Raw genomic sequence first — 14,641 nt, 5'->3', positions numbered from 1 at the left:
TAACAAATATCCATCATATTGTGTGTCAAAACCATTGGCTGACTGTGAGAAGCATAGCAGACCAAGTGAACATCAATAGAGAAACAGAAAATCTTATCTGAAAATCTTAGCATGAGAAAGGTGTGGCTCTTGCAGCAGGACAATGTTCCAGCTTCACAGGGCACTGTCTGCGAGAGAGTCATTAGCCAGTAAACCAATGAGTATACTGGAACACCTTCCCTACTCACTGATCTGGCCCCAGCGACTTTTTTCTTTAACTGAACATAAAGGAAACATTGAAAAGAAGATATTTTGATGACATTCAGGACATCAAGGGTATTCTGACAACAGCTCTGATGGCCATTCCAGAAAGAATTCTAAAAACGTGCTTTGAAGGGCGGACTAGGCATTGGCGTAGGTGTATAGCTTCCCACGGGGAGTACTTAGAGGATGACCACAGTGCTTGCTATTTATGAATGAGGGCTGCAGCACTTTTTCTGGGATTAGTTGTGAGAGGCCTGCAGATAGTCAGGAGACTTCGAGGCAGCACCAGGCCCTGCCTATAAACCATGTGTAGAATCATGGGGATGGAAACCACCCTGGTAAGGGAAATTTGCTAGCCTGAGACTAAAGCTTGAATTTAATTTTGAAAATATGTATTTTGCCATTGTACATTATAATTACTTAAAGAGAGGGTGTTACATTTTACATCTGCGTCAGCAGGACTTCCAGGGGGTTTTCATACAGACTTCATCACTTTTTAATATTGTAATTTGCACTAACATTGTTTTTAAGCTTTGCATTTTTGGTAGCTGAATTTTAATCTTGTTTAAGAACACACACTCTAATTCCTAGTAGTCTGAGCATTCTTAAGTTTATGTACATGTAGATTTTTTTTCTGATTGCCTGTCTATATCCTTTGACCATGTTTGAGGTTCTTTACTTACTTAGTTGCATAAGACTTATCTAGTTGCATAAGATTATGGTGCATGACAGATTAAAATCTTCTTTTTTAGGTCTAATGGAAATACTTTTTTATACTTTGAATGAATTCTTTTGCAAAAGAAGTTTAAAATTTTAAGATGATCAAATTAATCCATTTATCTGTGTGCGTGTTGGGGGGGGGGTAGATACATCTTAGTGGTGTGATAACATTTGTTGTTCCTATGCTCAGATCTCCTTTCCAATCCAGAGATCACATAAATGTTTCTCTGTATTTGTTAATGCTTTTTAAAGTTTTGTAATTGTTAATTTTATGTGTTAACTTGACTGAGCCACCGAGTGCCTAGATATGTGGTTAAACTCCATTCTTCGCTTTCCTGTCAGGATGCTGCTGAAGGAAATTAACATTTGAATTGTAGACTAAGTGAAGTTGATTACCTTCCCCAATTTGGTGGGACTCATCCAGTCTGTTGAGCATCAGTATAGAACAAAAAGTATGATTAAGGAAGAACTTGGTGTTCCTTCCTCCTAGCGCTGGGACTTGAACTCAGTCTGAAACTGTAGTATTCTCTGTCCTGGGTTTCTAGCTCACGGGCTACAGATGGTGGGATTTCTAGCCTCCATCACTATGTGAGGTGATAATACCTTATAATAAATCTCTTTGCATCTACCTATATAGATAGATCTACAGATATGTATTATAGATATAAATGTATATATAGATCTCTTATAGGTTATGTTTCTCTGGAGAACCCCGATTAATATGGGTTTTATTTAAATGTTTTAACCACTTATATATCTGAAATTTAAGTTGATTAAGGGTGTGAAAGAAGGCTTTACATTTTTTTTTTTTCAAACAAACAAATACTTTTTTTTTTTCAGGGCTATGTTTGAAATGAGTCTTCTTTTGTTTATAGATTTGCTCTTCCAACATCGTATATGGATGTTTTGTGGCTAAGGCTCCTAAAATTTCTTTCTGGGTTATTTTTCTCATCCACTGATACGCTTGCCAATAATTCTGTAAGTACCATCATTTTTCTAATTATAATTTTATGGTTAATTGGATCAGAAAGTCTCTTATATTACTCTCTACTTTTCAAGTATATTTCTGTTGTCACTAAATTTATTTCTTGAAATTAATTTTGGAATCATGTGTTCAAGCTCCAAATATTTACAACTCATTAGTTGATAATTAGAATTTTATTAAATCTACTTATTAATGTAGGACAAAATAAAAAGTTTATAATTTGAAATCAAACTCAAAGAAATTTGTGTGACTATTGCATTATTCAAGTCTTCTTCTAAGTTTTTAAAAGTTTTATGTGTTTTCTTACATATTTGGTTTGTCCTTAACTAGAGAGAGCTGTTAAAGACAATTAATTTTTTCCTAATGATTATCCTTTGTATTTTTTACAGTTTTAAATTTATATATAAATGTTCTATTATCTGAGACATAAATTTTATTGTGAATTGTCCTTATATTCTACAAAGATTTTTCTTCTTTATTTGTTTTGTGCTTCTCTACCTTAAATATAATTTGGCTGAAATCATATTCTATTCATATTTTCCCTGTGTTTGCCTGATACGTGTGGCTGGAGTGACAAGAATAGTCGGTCCATGGAGGAAGTGTGTTTGGGTTTTGTCTGAGTGAGATGGGAAGCTAGCGAAGGGACTTGAGCAGAAGAGAGATGTGACTGAACTTAACATTTTGATCGGGAGCCATTAGAGAAGGGGACCAAATAGGAGACTATTTACTTGCCTCATACGTACTTTTAATATCTTTGGAAAAAATGTCACTTTGATTTAGATAATTCTCTTTTATTGACCAGGTCATCAGAGTTTTTTGTTAAGCACATCCTAAAAATACCTTTTAATAGGAAAGCTTGGACAATGAGTAGTCATAATAATGTGGTAATGATTCTGTCATCTTGTTTCATGGGGGTTTTTTTGTGTGTTTTTTTTTTTGAGACAGAGTCTCACTTTGTCAACTTTGGTGGAGTACTGTGGTGTCACTGCTCACAGCAACCTCAAACTCATGGGCTTAAGTGATTCTCTTGCTTCAGCCTCCCAAGTAGATGGGACTAAAGGCACCCACCACAACACCCGGCTACTTTTTGTTGCAGTTGTCATTGTTGTTTAGCTGGCCCAGGCTGGGTTCAAACCTGCCTTTCTTCTCTTTGACTTATAGGTTTTATTTTATGTGCATCCCCTTTCCTTGAAAAGACTTCTGTGTATTTTTTGAAAAAAATATTGTTCATGTATCTATATTTATCTAATTATCAAATTCAAGAATAAAATTATATCCTCTGATAAATCCCAATATAGTATGAGAAATTTCTTCTATGATTTAGTTAATTTGACAGTCTTACACTTAAATTTTTAAGTCATTAAAGTCATTAAAGTTTTTTACATTACATATCATTTTTATCTTTACTTCCAGTTAATTTTAAAACTATATTTTTAACAATTATTTATATTTAACTATCCATTTAACTGGATTTGTAACTAAAACTCTTAAAGTTTTAATTTCTGGTGGTGTCTAAAATCATAGTGCATGTATATGTTGCATAGGTAATCTTTCCACCCAAAACAAAAAACAAGGAAAACAGAAGAACAAAAACCCAACCCACTTTGGATTCCTTTACGATATGTTTTCTTCCTTTCATATCTACATTCATGTGTAAATCTCGTGATTTTTAATATCAGGATTTGACCTCCAGGGATATCACCTTGGTTCAGCCTAACATTCCCATTCATTGCAATTCCGTAATAGTCTCCTATTTCGTCCCCATCTCTAATGCCCCCTGATTAAAATGTTACGTTCAGTCACATCTCTCTTCTGCTCAAGTCCCTTCGCTAGCTTCCCACCTCGCTCAGACAAAACCCAAACACACTTCCTCCACGAACTGACTACTCTCGTCATTCCAGTCACACTGACCTCTTGCCGTCCTCTCTAAAAACTCCTACGACCTGAGGTGGTCACCACTATATTGTAATCTCATTACTCTGACAACTGTTTCTTTGCCTCTCTTTGGTTTCTTTATTTAATAAATCTTGCTGGATTAGTCTTCACTTTTATACCTTCTCTTAAAAACTGCAAAACATAAAACAGTAGTAATACTAAAAACAAAAAGAAATACACTAGCCAACAAAATATGCTAAGTTCCAAAGAAATGATCGTTATTATAGAAACATCCTCAAATAAAGACAAGGTTATTCAGACGGGGCTGTAAAGAAAATTTAGGTTTCTGAATTATAGTGTTAAGAGGTCATTGAACAAAGGCCGTATTGGGAACTTTTAAGACTGTTTATGGCCAATTATTAACAGAGACAAGAGGGGTAAGTGAATATAGTATATGATTCAGTATTTCTCTGTGACTTGTATATTCTATGTCCTATTGCTCCTAAGGTGGAAAACATTTATTTGCTGAGAGCCAAAACACCTACCATGTTTCCTAACATCATTCCCCTTTCTACCAATGTGATATGAGCTTTTCATTTCCCAAAAATATGTGTATGTCAGAATAGACTGCCCTTTACTGAGATAGCTTTGGTGAATTTCTTTGGTAGACTAAGTACTAAAAAACCTATTTTTGGTACTTTTTTTCCCTAAAATGTTTAAGCTGGTTTATCTCAGTGTCCTGAATTTCAGTCTTGTTACTTATTACCTGAAATCAATCTAAGACTCTTAAAAAGAAAAAAAAAAATACAAACACCTCTTTGGTGAATGAAGCAAAATTTGAAAAATGACTTTTTTACATTGAGTTATCATTTTGTGTGTATGTATCCTTATTTTCTTAAATAGTCAAAGAGGGTTAGGGCATTTCTTTTGTGTGTAGTCCCCGTGTCACTTACTGTAGGAATGTGGGCTGTGCTGATGTGGCCAAATTCATTATTGTGATAGAGGTGCTTATTGCAAGGGGCAAGTTAGGCCATTGAATTGAATAGGAAGAGTCTATGTTTAAATGAGTTCTGTAAAACGAAGACTAGTTTCCACAGAGAAAATTTAAATTTTACCTGTCTGTCCCATAGCCTACTTATTACTAGGTAGAGAAAAAGTGAATCAGAGATTAATGTGATTCCCTTTTTCACACCCTACTATTTTTACATATATACCTAAGTCCTGAGGATGTGTTCATTGCTCAGGGGATGGGATGAAGAATACTTTTGAATAATTATGAGGGCAAATTGGAAATTATCATCTGAACCTGAAATCAGAATGTTGAGAAAAATTATTCTGAGGGTGAAAAAAAGGGATGAAAAGGTAAAGTTGGAAATGTCCGTGGTTGACACGTAATCTGAGTCTTCTAGCAAAGAAACTATTTCCTGGGAGAAATGTAGTTACTTTGGAGGCAGTAGGAACTTTTAAATTAAATCATTTTTATAACACCTAGTATTTAAAATATGGTGACATATAAAGACTACCCAGTGAGTCCTGGGCTTTCTAAGCTTTCTCCAAAACACTAGGTATTCCTGATGCGCAAGGGAAACATTTGGAGTTTGGATCACCTCGTGTCTTTCCAAAATGTAATTTCTGAGTTATTTTCCAGATAACAGCTTAAATAATTTCACACATTTTTATTTACATGATATAATTGAGAAAGAGATACAAATTCAAAAAGCATCCAGAATCCCAAACGTTTTCATTTAATTTATTATACATCAGAGATTGGCAAACTAATAAGTCCACTGAACAAATCACCCTATCACTTGTTTTTGTAAATAATGTTTTATTAGAACGCGGCCATGTCTGTCCATTTGCACATTATTTACAAATACTTTTATGCTACACTAACACAACTGCAAATTGTGGGCAAGACTTTATGGCCCACAAGCTATAAATATTTATTACCTGGTTCTTTATAGAAAGTTTGCCAACCACTGGTGTGCAGGTGTATTTTTTTTTTTTTGATAGAGTCTGACTCACTGGTGTAATTTATTAGGTATATTAATAACAAAGTTACATGTATCTATTACCAAAGATATCAGAGATCCCTTCAGCATCATGTAAACCAAGGGACTTGAAAAATACATAGGAAAAAAACACTAATTGCCGAAGAATTTAAGAGAAAATCCACTCTTCAGATTCAATAATTGGGTCTCAGATTTCCTTCCCAGGAACTAATTCTCACTACAAAAAAATATACACACACATTCAAAAAGTGTTCTTTTATTGTTTCTAGTAACATATATTGTATAAATACTCTATTTTTATATGTACTTTTACAAAAGCGATATAACTTAATCGTTTTATTAGAAATAAATGTATAAAAATAAATATGTTATTATAGGCATTTATTACAAACTACAGTCCTTCTTGGAAGGAACACACAAATACTTATAAAGTACATATAATTTATAGTAACATATTTTACTATATACATACGGAAAGTCGTATTCTTTCTCACAAAAGAGCTAAACAGACATTCACCAGGATACGACTGTTGGGCCAGCTGCCAGGGATGGACCGGCTACCCCTAAGCAGACTCCCCACCATGAGACAAGTGACCTCAGTGTCCCCAGACCTGTGGGACCCTGTGCTACACACCCCCTGCTTGTTCTGGCATTACACATTTTTTTGTGTGATTTTAATTTCTTGAGACAGGAATCACTTTTTCACATCCACATTACCAAAGTGGGTTTACACAGTAGGAAAGAAAGGTTGGTGGTACCAAGCACATTGCATCCCCTCTAGCTTTAACCAGCACCTGATACTTTACTTTTTTTTTTTTTTTTTGGCCTTTGTAGATAGACTTGATCCTATTTTATCAATACATGGAATAGTTTCTTCCTCCAAATGAATTATACAAATAAAGACTGAGATGGTAAGAAAGTAAAGATTGAACCATTTGAGTCATTTCACATTGCTAAGACTCTCTCATGTTGAAGAACTTGAACTTTTAAGTCTTGGTAGAAAAAATGGAAAAACACTCTGAAACCAAAGGAGCCCTCAAGAGCGCTGGTCAATCCATGGACTCTTGAACTCTTCTCTCCCTCCATGATTAGTGAGGCTAGTAAGCCAGGTCCTAAACAAAATCTCACCTTCCTCCTACTTCTTCTTCCTCAATCCCCATGACACAAAGTATTTCATCAGTACCAGGAAACAAGGGTGGTAATAGTTCTTACTTTTTTCGATAATTGCTCCTGTTTTTTTTTTTTTTAAGATTTGTAATAGATGTAACAAAAGAAATAATAATAATAATGCCCTAGGGCTTTATCATACTATATCACTGCTCAGAGGTTAATAATCCTCATTAACTACCCTACCAAATTTGTCACTGGCAGTTTACTCCGATGATTTAACTCCTCCAACCTACCTCCACAATCCCACCTTCCCATCACACCTCACTGGTTACCGGCAACATCCACTGGATGCCTCCAGCCCCCTGGATGTCAGTGCCTCAGTCCTCCTCACCCTGCCTCACCCTCAAACCTGACACTGCTTAACTGCATTCCGCCATCATGCAAAAGTCTATGTAATGTTTAGGTTTCTTTAAAGGATCGCAGCTCTCATGAGATAACACCCCCCCATCGTGGGACAGACACTGCAAGGTTCTCTTTTTGTAACCCTTCCCACAAGTCTTGGAACACGGCGACCAGTCCCCCAACTGCCAGTGGGGGCAGGGCAGGTCCGCACAAGGTCGGGTGCTGGCCGGCTTCACTTCCTTTGCACACTCTGAAGCAGGCTGCCCGTTAATGTCTCGGCATTCTACCACTCTCCTCTGCCAACCCGATCCACATGACTTAGAGCATTCACCCCACTCTTCAATGACCCATTCTGAAAAAGTAGGGATAGCGTTGAAAGACTCCTTCTTCTTCTTCACAAAATAGGTGTATTTAATTTTAGGTCGAAGGGCATTGCCCACAGTGAGAACCTGGATGGTTAAGGGCTCTTTGAGAGGGCTAAAGCTGCGAATTCTTTCCAATGCTGCAGACGAGCCACTGTACCTCAGGACAACACCTTTGTACGTAATATCTTGCTCTAAAGTGGATAAAGTGAAGTCACCATTAAGGATATACGTGCCATCAGCAGCTTTGATGGCAAGAAAGCTGCCGTTGTTTCTGGATCCCCTTTGATTCCGCTGTTTCACTTCGATGTTGGTGGCTCCAGTTGGGATCGTGACGATATCATGATACCCAGGTCTGCAAGCAAGAAAAACAGACATAACCCTCTCATTCATTGGCTAATTGGATCACTCAGTTAAAAACATATTAATCATTTACAATCATTTCCTCCAGACTTGTTAAAAGGTACACCTATTATAAGGTCTCTGAGAGGATGCATTTTAAACTTACTTTGCACTAGTAACGGATCCTGATATTTTCTTGCATGTGGATCCATTTCCTCCACAAATGCCACATTTATCAAACTTCTTTTTGGAGTCTATGATGCGATCACAACCAGCTTTTACACATTGTCCTTGCACGCAGACAGAGGTGGAGTCTGGACTACATGGAGTACCATCTATGACCTGAAAAAAACACATGGTTCTGTGTTACACATCAGCAAGGAAAGGAGAGGACCATACCAGGAATAAGCATTCTCTCCGCTTTCCTGACAGAGCTAAGTAAAAGTCATACCCCCTATAATGTCACACATTACCCTTCACTCTGGCTTTTTTCTAATAGTATATATATACATCTGAAAAAATTGTCTTTTGATTATTTGTTCATTGACCTATCTCTCCTCTAACTGAGGTTCATAAAAGCACATTTCCTGGTCACTTTGTTTACTACTGTATCCTCAGTTCCTAGAATAAGATTCGGCACCAGTAGGTGCTTCATAAATCATTTGTCAAAAATTGAATCTACAACTTGGGAAGATTTTTGTAGCTTACTCTCGATCAAATTAAATTCCATTTCTACCTTAGGCCAGATTTATTCCCTCATTAAAACAGCAAAAGAAGTAATGCTTTTCCTAGTTCAATATATGTCCTCAAACATAGGTATAAGCATTGCGCAAACTTCCACTTTAATAAGTCCGTTTGCACACGCCCCTTTGCTAGTCACTCAGCAACAAGTACTTTGGACCATGCCTAAACTATTTCTATGACTGCTTGCTGTGTGAACTCATGAGTTGAATGTGAATTTAGTTATGTGGAGGACTTGATCTTTCAAAGAGCTTCTTTTGTATATGAAGAGTAACAATAAATAATTTCAATAACCTTAAGTGCTGGGTTTAATCTTCATTCATAACTAAAAGCAAAATCAAACTCAAAGCACACAGTTACCAATAGGTATGTATACATGGAAAGATGTTCAATTTGAAAATGAACATGTTAATATATGAAATAAAGAAAGCACATCAAAAGTTGCATGCAGGTGACAAGCTAAAGCCTTGGTTCTTGGGCAAAAAATAAATGTAAAAGTAACTACCTTGGGCTGTAAAACAAAGAAGTACCCGATGAGTTTGGCTTGACAGATGAGCTTACACCTGTCCTTTGGTGAGACACCAGCATACTTGGGTGTCCACTCCACCGCTGGTCCACTCCCAAAGGAAGGTTTTGAAAACTCGTTGTGTGCCTCACATTGTTCCTCTCTGAAGGTTTTTCCTGGAAAAGAGAATAATGTGATGACATTATCACTTTGTAATCTGTAGCCACCTGTTTGAGGGTGCATCTTTTTTATCCCACTTCTCACGGCTGGAGTCCACATCTACTCACCATTATTATCTGGACAATCCTCAATGTTACATGACCTGTAGCGCACTCGTTTGCCTTCACAGTACTTCCCCCCATTTTGGGGGACTGGGTTGTCACATTCCCTCATTGTATACTGTACTCCTCCACCACAGGTTCTTGAACAGTCTCCCCAGGGTCCCCACTGCCCCCAGCTCCCATGAACAGGAGTCTAAATAGAGACAGAAATCATCAGCATTAGAATTCTGAAAAGAGACCTTTTAGAAAATAAAAGAAAATCCGTGTAACCTGGCTTATTGTACCTTCAATGAATCCCCGACAATAAAAAAAAAGGAAAAAAAAGAAAAAAAATGGGACCAATGAATCAGTTCTAAAAATAAGCTATCTTGAATTCCCACCAGAGGACGCAGATAGAGATGTTTAACTTGGTATCCCATCTTTTAGCATCACTTTGTTCTTTTTAATTCTGGATGTGTATCAGGAGGAAAACTCACATCAAAATGCTTCTTGTCGGTCTTGTTCACACACTTGCCGTTAACACACCATTTCCCTTCTCCACAGCTGGTGCCGTCTGCCCAAGGGAAGTGTTTGGTTTGGCACACCAGCAGCCCGCCAGAGGTACCAGTACACCACAATGTGGTGCACGTGCTGGCCGCATCAGGGCAGTGTTTGGACTCTTCCCCAAATGTAAATTGACACTGCCGGTTGGCATCATACAAGGTGCCAGGGAGATCAGCAGGGAGCTGTATGGGATTCTGGGGTTTGTCCAGCAAACATTCTCCTGCAAAGAAAATGCCAACTAATATTAATAAATAGTTAGTGAAAGCATGGGGGAGTAGCTTACCACTTAAAAAAAGGATTTATCATATAAAATGGTATACAGCAAAGTGATTTGACAATTGGAGCTTAGGAGAAAAATACCAGAGAGATTCAGATCATTAATAAGATATCATCCCCAATGGGGTATTTCTGTATTAACAATGACACAGAATTACTGTTCTGTTACAAATGTGAATACTCAACTGGAAGCCCTATCTTTTATTGGGAATTAAGATCTGAAGAGTTATTATGATCTTGACAGTGAAAAGTAATTTTGAAGGAAGGAAAATGAAAAGGAAAAAAAAAAGAACGAGGTCATTTAGACCCAAACACATGAAAGGTTGGATGCCGTCTAGAAAGAGTAGCCGGAGCGTCTTACCATGACCGTTATCCAGAAATGACGTAATCATGTAGGCACTGCAGGGGGACCACGGCTGGCTGCGATCCAGATTGGAAAGCATGGATGCCATCATGTGGGAATCCCGGTTCACACTATTGAGGCTGGCACACTGCTTTGCGTCATCATGTGGCATGTTAAACACGTGCCCTGGGAAGCAATCCAAAACCCACATTAAAATATAGGTCAGATGCAGCACTTTATTTCCCCCGCCAGTCATTCAGTTGTCTCAAAGTGATGTTTCTAGAGAAAGAAACATCTTTAGGAGACACTGGGTTTTGGAGACAATGTCTACTTTTCACAGGGTATAAACACACTTGTAAGTTTCCAAATATTCAGATCTCCTAACATCTTAATTTTTATTCTAATGAAGTGACCATGTTTGAAATAGTGGAGAGTCTTTTCCAAAGGGTCTAAGATGTGCTGGTACCAAAAATAGCAGCACACCTGTAGATTCTCTCTGTTAATTTGTTGTTTTATCAGTTTGAATTTTGAACTTAGCTTCACTCCTACTCTGAAACAGACTTACCCAATTCATGGGCTGTGGTGAAGGCAGCTTGTAAACCATCATCTTCTATGACTGAGCAGCTTCTGCCTGTATCACACACGGTTCCCACATCAGCCATCCCGAGAGTATCACAGGTCTGGGCCCCACATAAGTCCTACAAAAAGTAAAGATAAATTCTAATTAAAATAACGTGAGCATTAATTAACCTTGGGACCTAACTTCTTGGTGGGCTGTGTCTTCACCTGGGCTTTGGAACATCTACAGTCATTACTACTGAAGTAGAAGGACTTCATGTGACTGTACTCACGATACTCAAGGTAGTAAAATGAAAGTAGAAATAATAACAACTAGTCAGTTTACAAACTGTCAGTGTAAAATAATTCGTGAAAGGTCTTTCATACATTTGGTTGGTACAATTGGTACAATGCAGACCCCCAAGAGGACACTGTCATAGTTGGCGCCATCTTTCTCTCACCTGTCTGGTGAAGAGAATTGCCGTGTCATAGTGCTCGGCATCTCGGTCACTGGGCGGGTTGTGCTGCTTTTGCCAGTTGCAGAAATTCCGCAGAGTGAGGGCAGCATTGGAGGTCACTTCAGGCCCCTTCTGTTCTTCATAGATAACCAAAATCTTCACCACTACGAGGCTAACTGAATTCCGAATGCTGGGGTGTTTGTACAGCCTGGCTGCCACCGAGAACAGGGTGAGAAGGTAATGCTTTAGACCGCTGCCATGGAATTCTGCCATTGACTGGTCTGCCACAAGCATGGTTTCCACATAGCGGGGGCTGGACACAAATCGTTTCTTTCTTATGCTTCCAGTTCCTGTAAAGAAACAAGAAAGATCATTTGCTCAGGGGTAGGCTACCCAGGAATAGTTACCTTCTGTGAGTATATAAGTAAAGCCCTGAACCAGTCAAAGCAAATAAAGCTAAAATGTACCCAGCACAACAATAACAAAAATATTTGCATCTCTTTTCCCTGAAAGTGTTATTTTAAAAAGTTTTCTCCTTCTGTTTTAAATAAAAAGATCATGTGTATTCCCCTGAGTGGTCAGGCTCTTTGTGTGTGTGTGTGTGTGTGTGTATGTGTATGTGTGTGTGAGAGAGAGAGAGAGAGAGAGAGCTCACGAGCGCAGTTCTTCTGTTCTCTTTGAAATTCTACTGTCTGAACAAGGCAGTAGGCACACCATCCTCCCCAGCTGTAGTAAAATCTTGGAGCAAGGGCAGCAGGCAGAGGCCCTGAGTCACTCTTTCACAGGCCAGGACTCAAATCCTGAATGAGATCATCAAGCTCCACGTGGAAGGCCTCGGGCAAGGCCTGGGCTGCTGCCAAGGGGCTGGGCCTGAAGGAATCTCAGCCTGCAGTGCTGTGCTCTCTCATTCCAGGGGTCCCTGGGGTGCTCTGCTCTGGCCAATTCCAGGCGCAAGGACCACCCACTTTGTCCTGCAGCCTATTGCCCAACTCTCAATAATTTGGAAAAGAGCGAGATCTCAGACTCCTACTGAGTCCTAGTCCCCAAGGAAGTCCTAAACTGGCCTGGAACCATGCAACTGCTCCCTCCCAAGAATCAGTTATTAATTCAGAATTCTGAAATCAAGACACGTTGGAAAGTTAAAGAACAAAAACGGCACCAAAGTGATAAAACGAGGAGAACTTGAGACGAAGCACCGCACACAAGAGTCAGGAGAAGGCGAAGCAGGAAAGATCTTCCATAACTTAACATTCAACAGTGCTCCAGAGCAAAATTATGGCCGCGAGAGGGAGTGCAAGCTGGGAGGCGGAGTAGGAGGTGCTGGGAGGCGGGGAAAACTGGGGAAAGACCTCCCAAGCGGGTTCTGCCGAGGGGCCCAGCTGCCGCCAGCCTGTCCCGGTCAGCCTTTTAAGGGGAAAGGGGACAGAAACCTATAAAACGGAGATCACAGCACAGCTGCCCAGGCTTGCGGGCTTCGAGGTCATGGTCCTCCTCTGCCCCCTCCACAGGCGCCCTACTATGAGCGCAGGGTGTACACACCTACAACGGTTACAAACCTCACAGTAACGTTACAACCGGCCCAAGAACACACCAAATAGTTAAAAAGAAATAAATAGGATGGAACGAAGTTGCACACGCTCCCACTCAACTAAGGGTGGAAGGAGTCATTACAAACTCCCTTCCTGGTCAAAACGCTTCTCTTAACCATGTAGAAAATCGTTCATTTGCCAACCCTTTTTTGGTTATTCATTATGTGGGCGAATAGAATTAGGTTTTCTCGCTGAATTCACCAATCCAAACTTCCCTCAGTCCCGGCTGCCGACTTACGCTCCTGCCTGCAAACAGTCTACTCTGAAGTCGCGTGGGATAGAGAAAGCGAGAGAAGGATGAATGGAGACCAGTGAGAGCTGCTCTCCTACCTGTCGGCTGTCCAGCGCGCAGCGGCGCCCTGTCCCGCGGCACCCACCGCGCCCCAGTCTCCTCGCCCTCCGGCCCCGCACCCCGAGCCGGCAGGGTCTCGTCGTCCGTGACCCCACACTTGGCGACGCTGCCTCCCCGTCGCCTCCGCCGCAGGAGATGGAACTGCGGCCCCGCCGGCGGCTTCTCCCCTGCGGCGGCAGGGGCGAGGCGCTCAGTGGCGGCGGAGGCCGCTGGCTGGATGAAGTACTCCTCTCCCCGCAGGTAGAAAGCGCCGCGCACGCCCTGGCAGAGACTGAGGGCGGCGGCCGAGCTGGGGTCGCCATTGACAGTGCCGGAGTAGAAGCAGTGCGCCAGGTCGCCGTCTGGGTCCGAGCGCGGCGCCTCCGGCTCGGGTCTGCGCCCCACGGTCTGGAGCGTAAACCCAGGCGCCAGGAAGCCTCGGTCCAGCTTCAGTTCCAGGCGCAGCCGCCGACCAAAGGCGGCCAGGCGGAGGAAGGTGGTCCCGTGTCCCGGGGCGCGCTCCAACGCCGGCAGCACCAGCTCCTCGTCCTCCTCGGCGGGGCGCCCGCGTGCGCCGGGCGCTGCGAGCAGAGCCGCGGCCGCCGCGAGCAGCAGCAGCGTGGGCGCGGGCCTAGAGCTCCATGACCGCAGCGCCCACTCCGCGTTCCCCATGTTGCCGTCCAGCTTGCGCCTTCCGGACCCTGCAAGAACTGCCCGCTGCATTAGACTTGGGAGTCACTGCGCCCAGAAGCCCACGAGCGAGGGAGCTTTTGTTCGGGTTGGGAGAGCAGAGCCTGGCTGGCTTCACTCTGGATTGTTAAAGTTAACAATTACTATCACTTTAAAAATGCGCGCAGAGCCGGCTACAGCTGAAGCTGCCTGGAGTCACTTAGGAGGAGGTGCTGCAGTTCTGCCGGAGCGCGGGAAGTTTTTCTTCCAACGCAGAGTTGGAGGCACCGCGCGGT

General features: G+C 41.1%; 1 protein-coding gene across 1 annotated transcript; it reads right to left on the bottom strand.

Moving 5' to 3' along the window:
* Nucleotides 1-6,079: 6,079 nt before the first annotated feature.
* ADAMTS1 (ADAM metallopeptidase with thrombospondin type 1 motif 1) lies at nt 6,080-14,399 on the bottom strand. The gene is made up of 9 exons (XM_053565398.1): nt 13,676-14,399; nt 11,760-12,106; nt 11,306-11,438; nt 10,759-10,926; nt 10,055-10,341; nt 9,585-9,771; nt 9,298-9,473; nt 8,218-8,393; nt 6,080-8,064 (listed from the first exon to the last, which is right to left on the bottom strand). Exons 1-9 carry the CDS (start codon nt 14,397-14,399, stop codon nt 7,365-7,367), a joined length of 2,898 nt encoding a protein of 965 aa, XP_053421373.1. The 3' UTR covers nt 6,080-7,364.
* Between the last annotated feature and the right edge of the window lie 242 nt (nt 14,400-14,641).

The sequence above is a fragment of the Nycticebus coucang genome, chromosome 16, assembly GCF_027406575.1.
Source record: "Nycticebus coucang isolate mNycCou1 chromosome 16, mNycCou1.pri, whole genome shotgun sequence".
In the NCBI taxonomy this organism is placed as follows: domain Eukaryota; kingdom Metazoa; phylum Chordata; class Mammalia; order Primates; family Lorisidae; genus Nycticebus; species Nycticebus coucang.
This window is presented reverse-complemented; position numbering and strand designations above follow the sequence as displayed.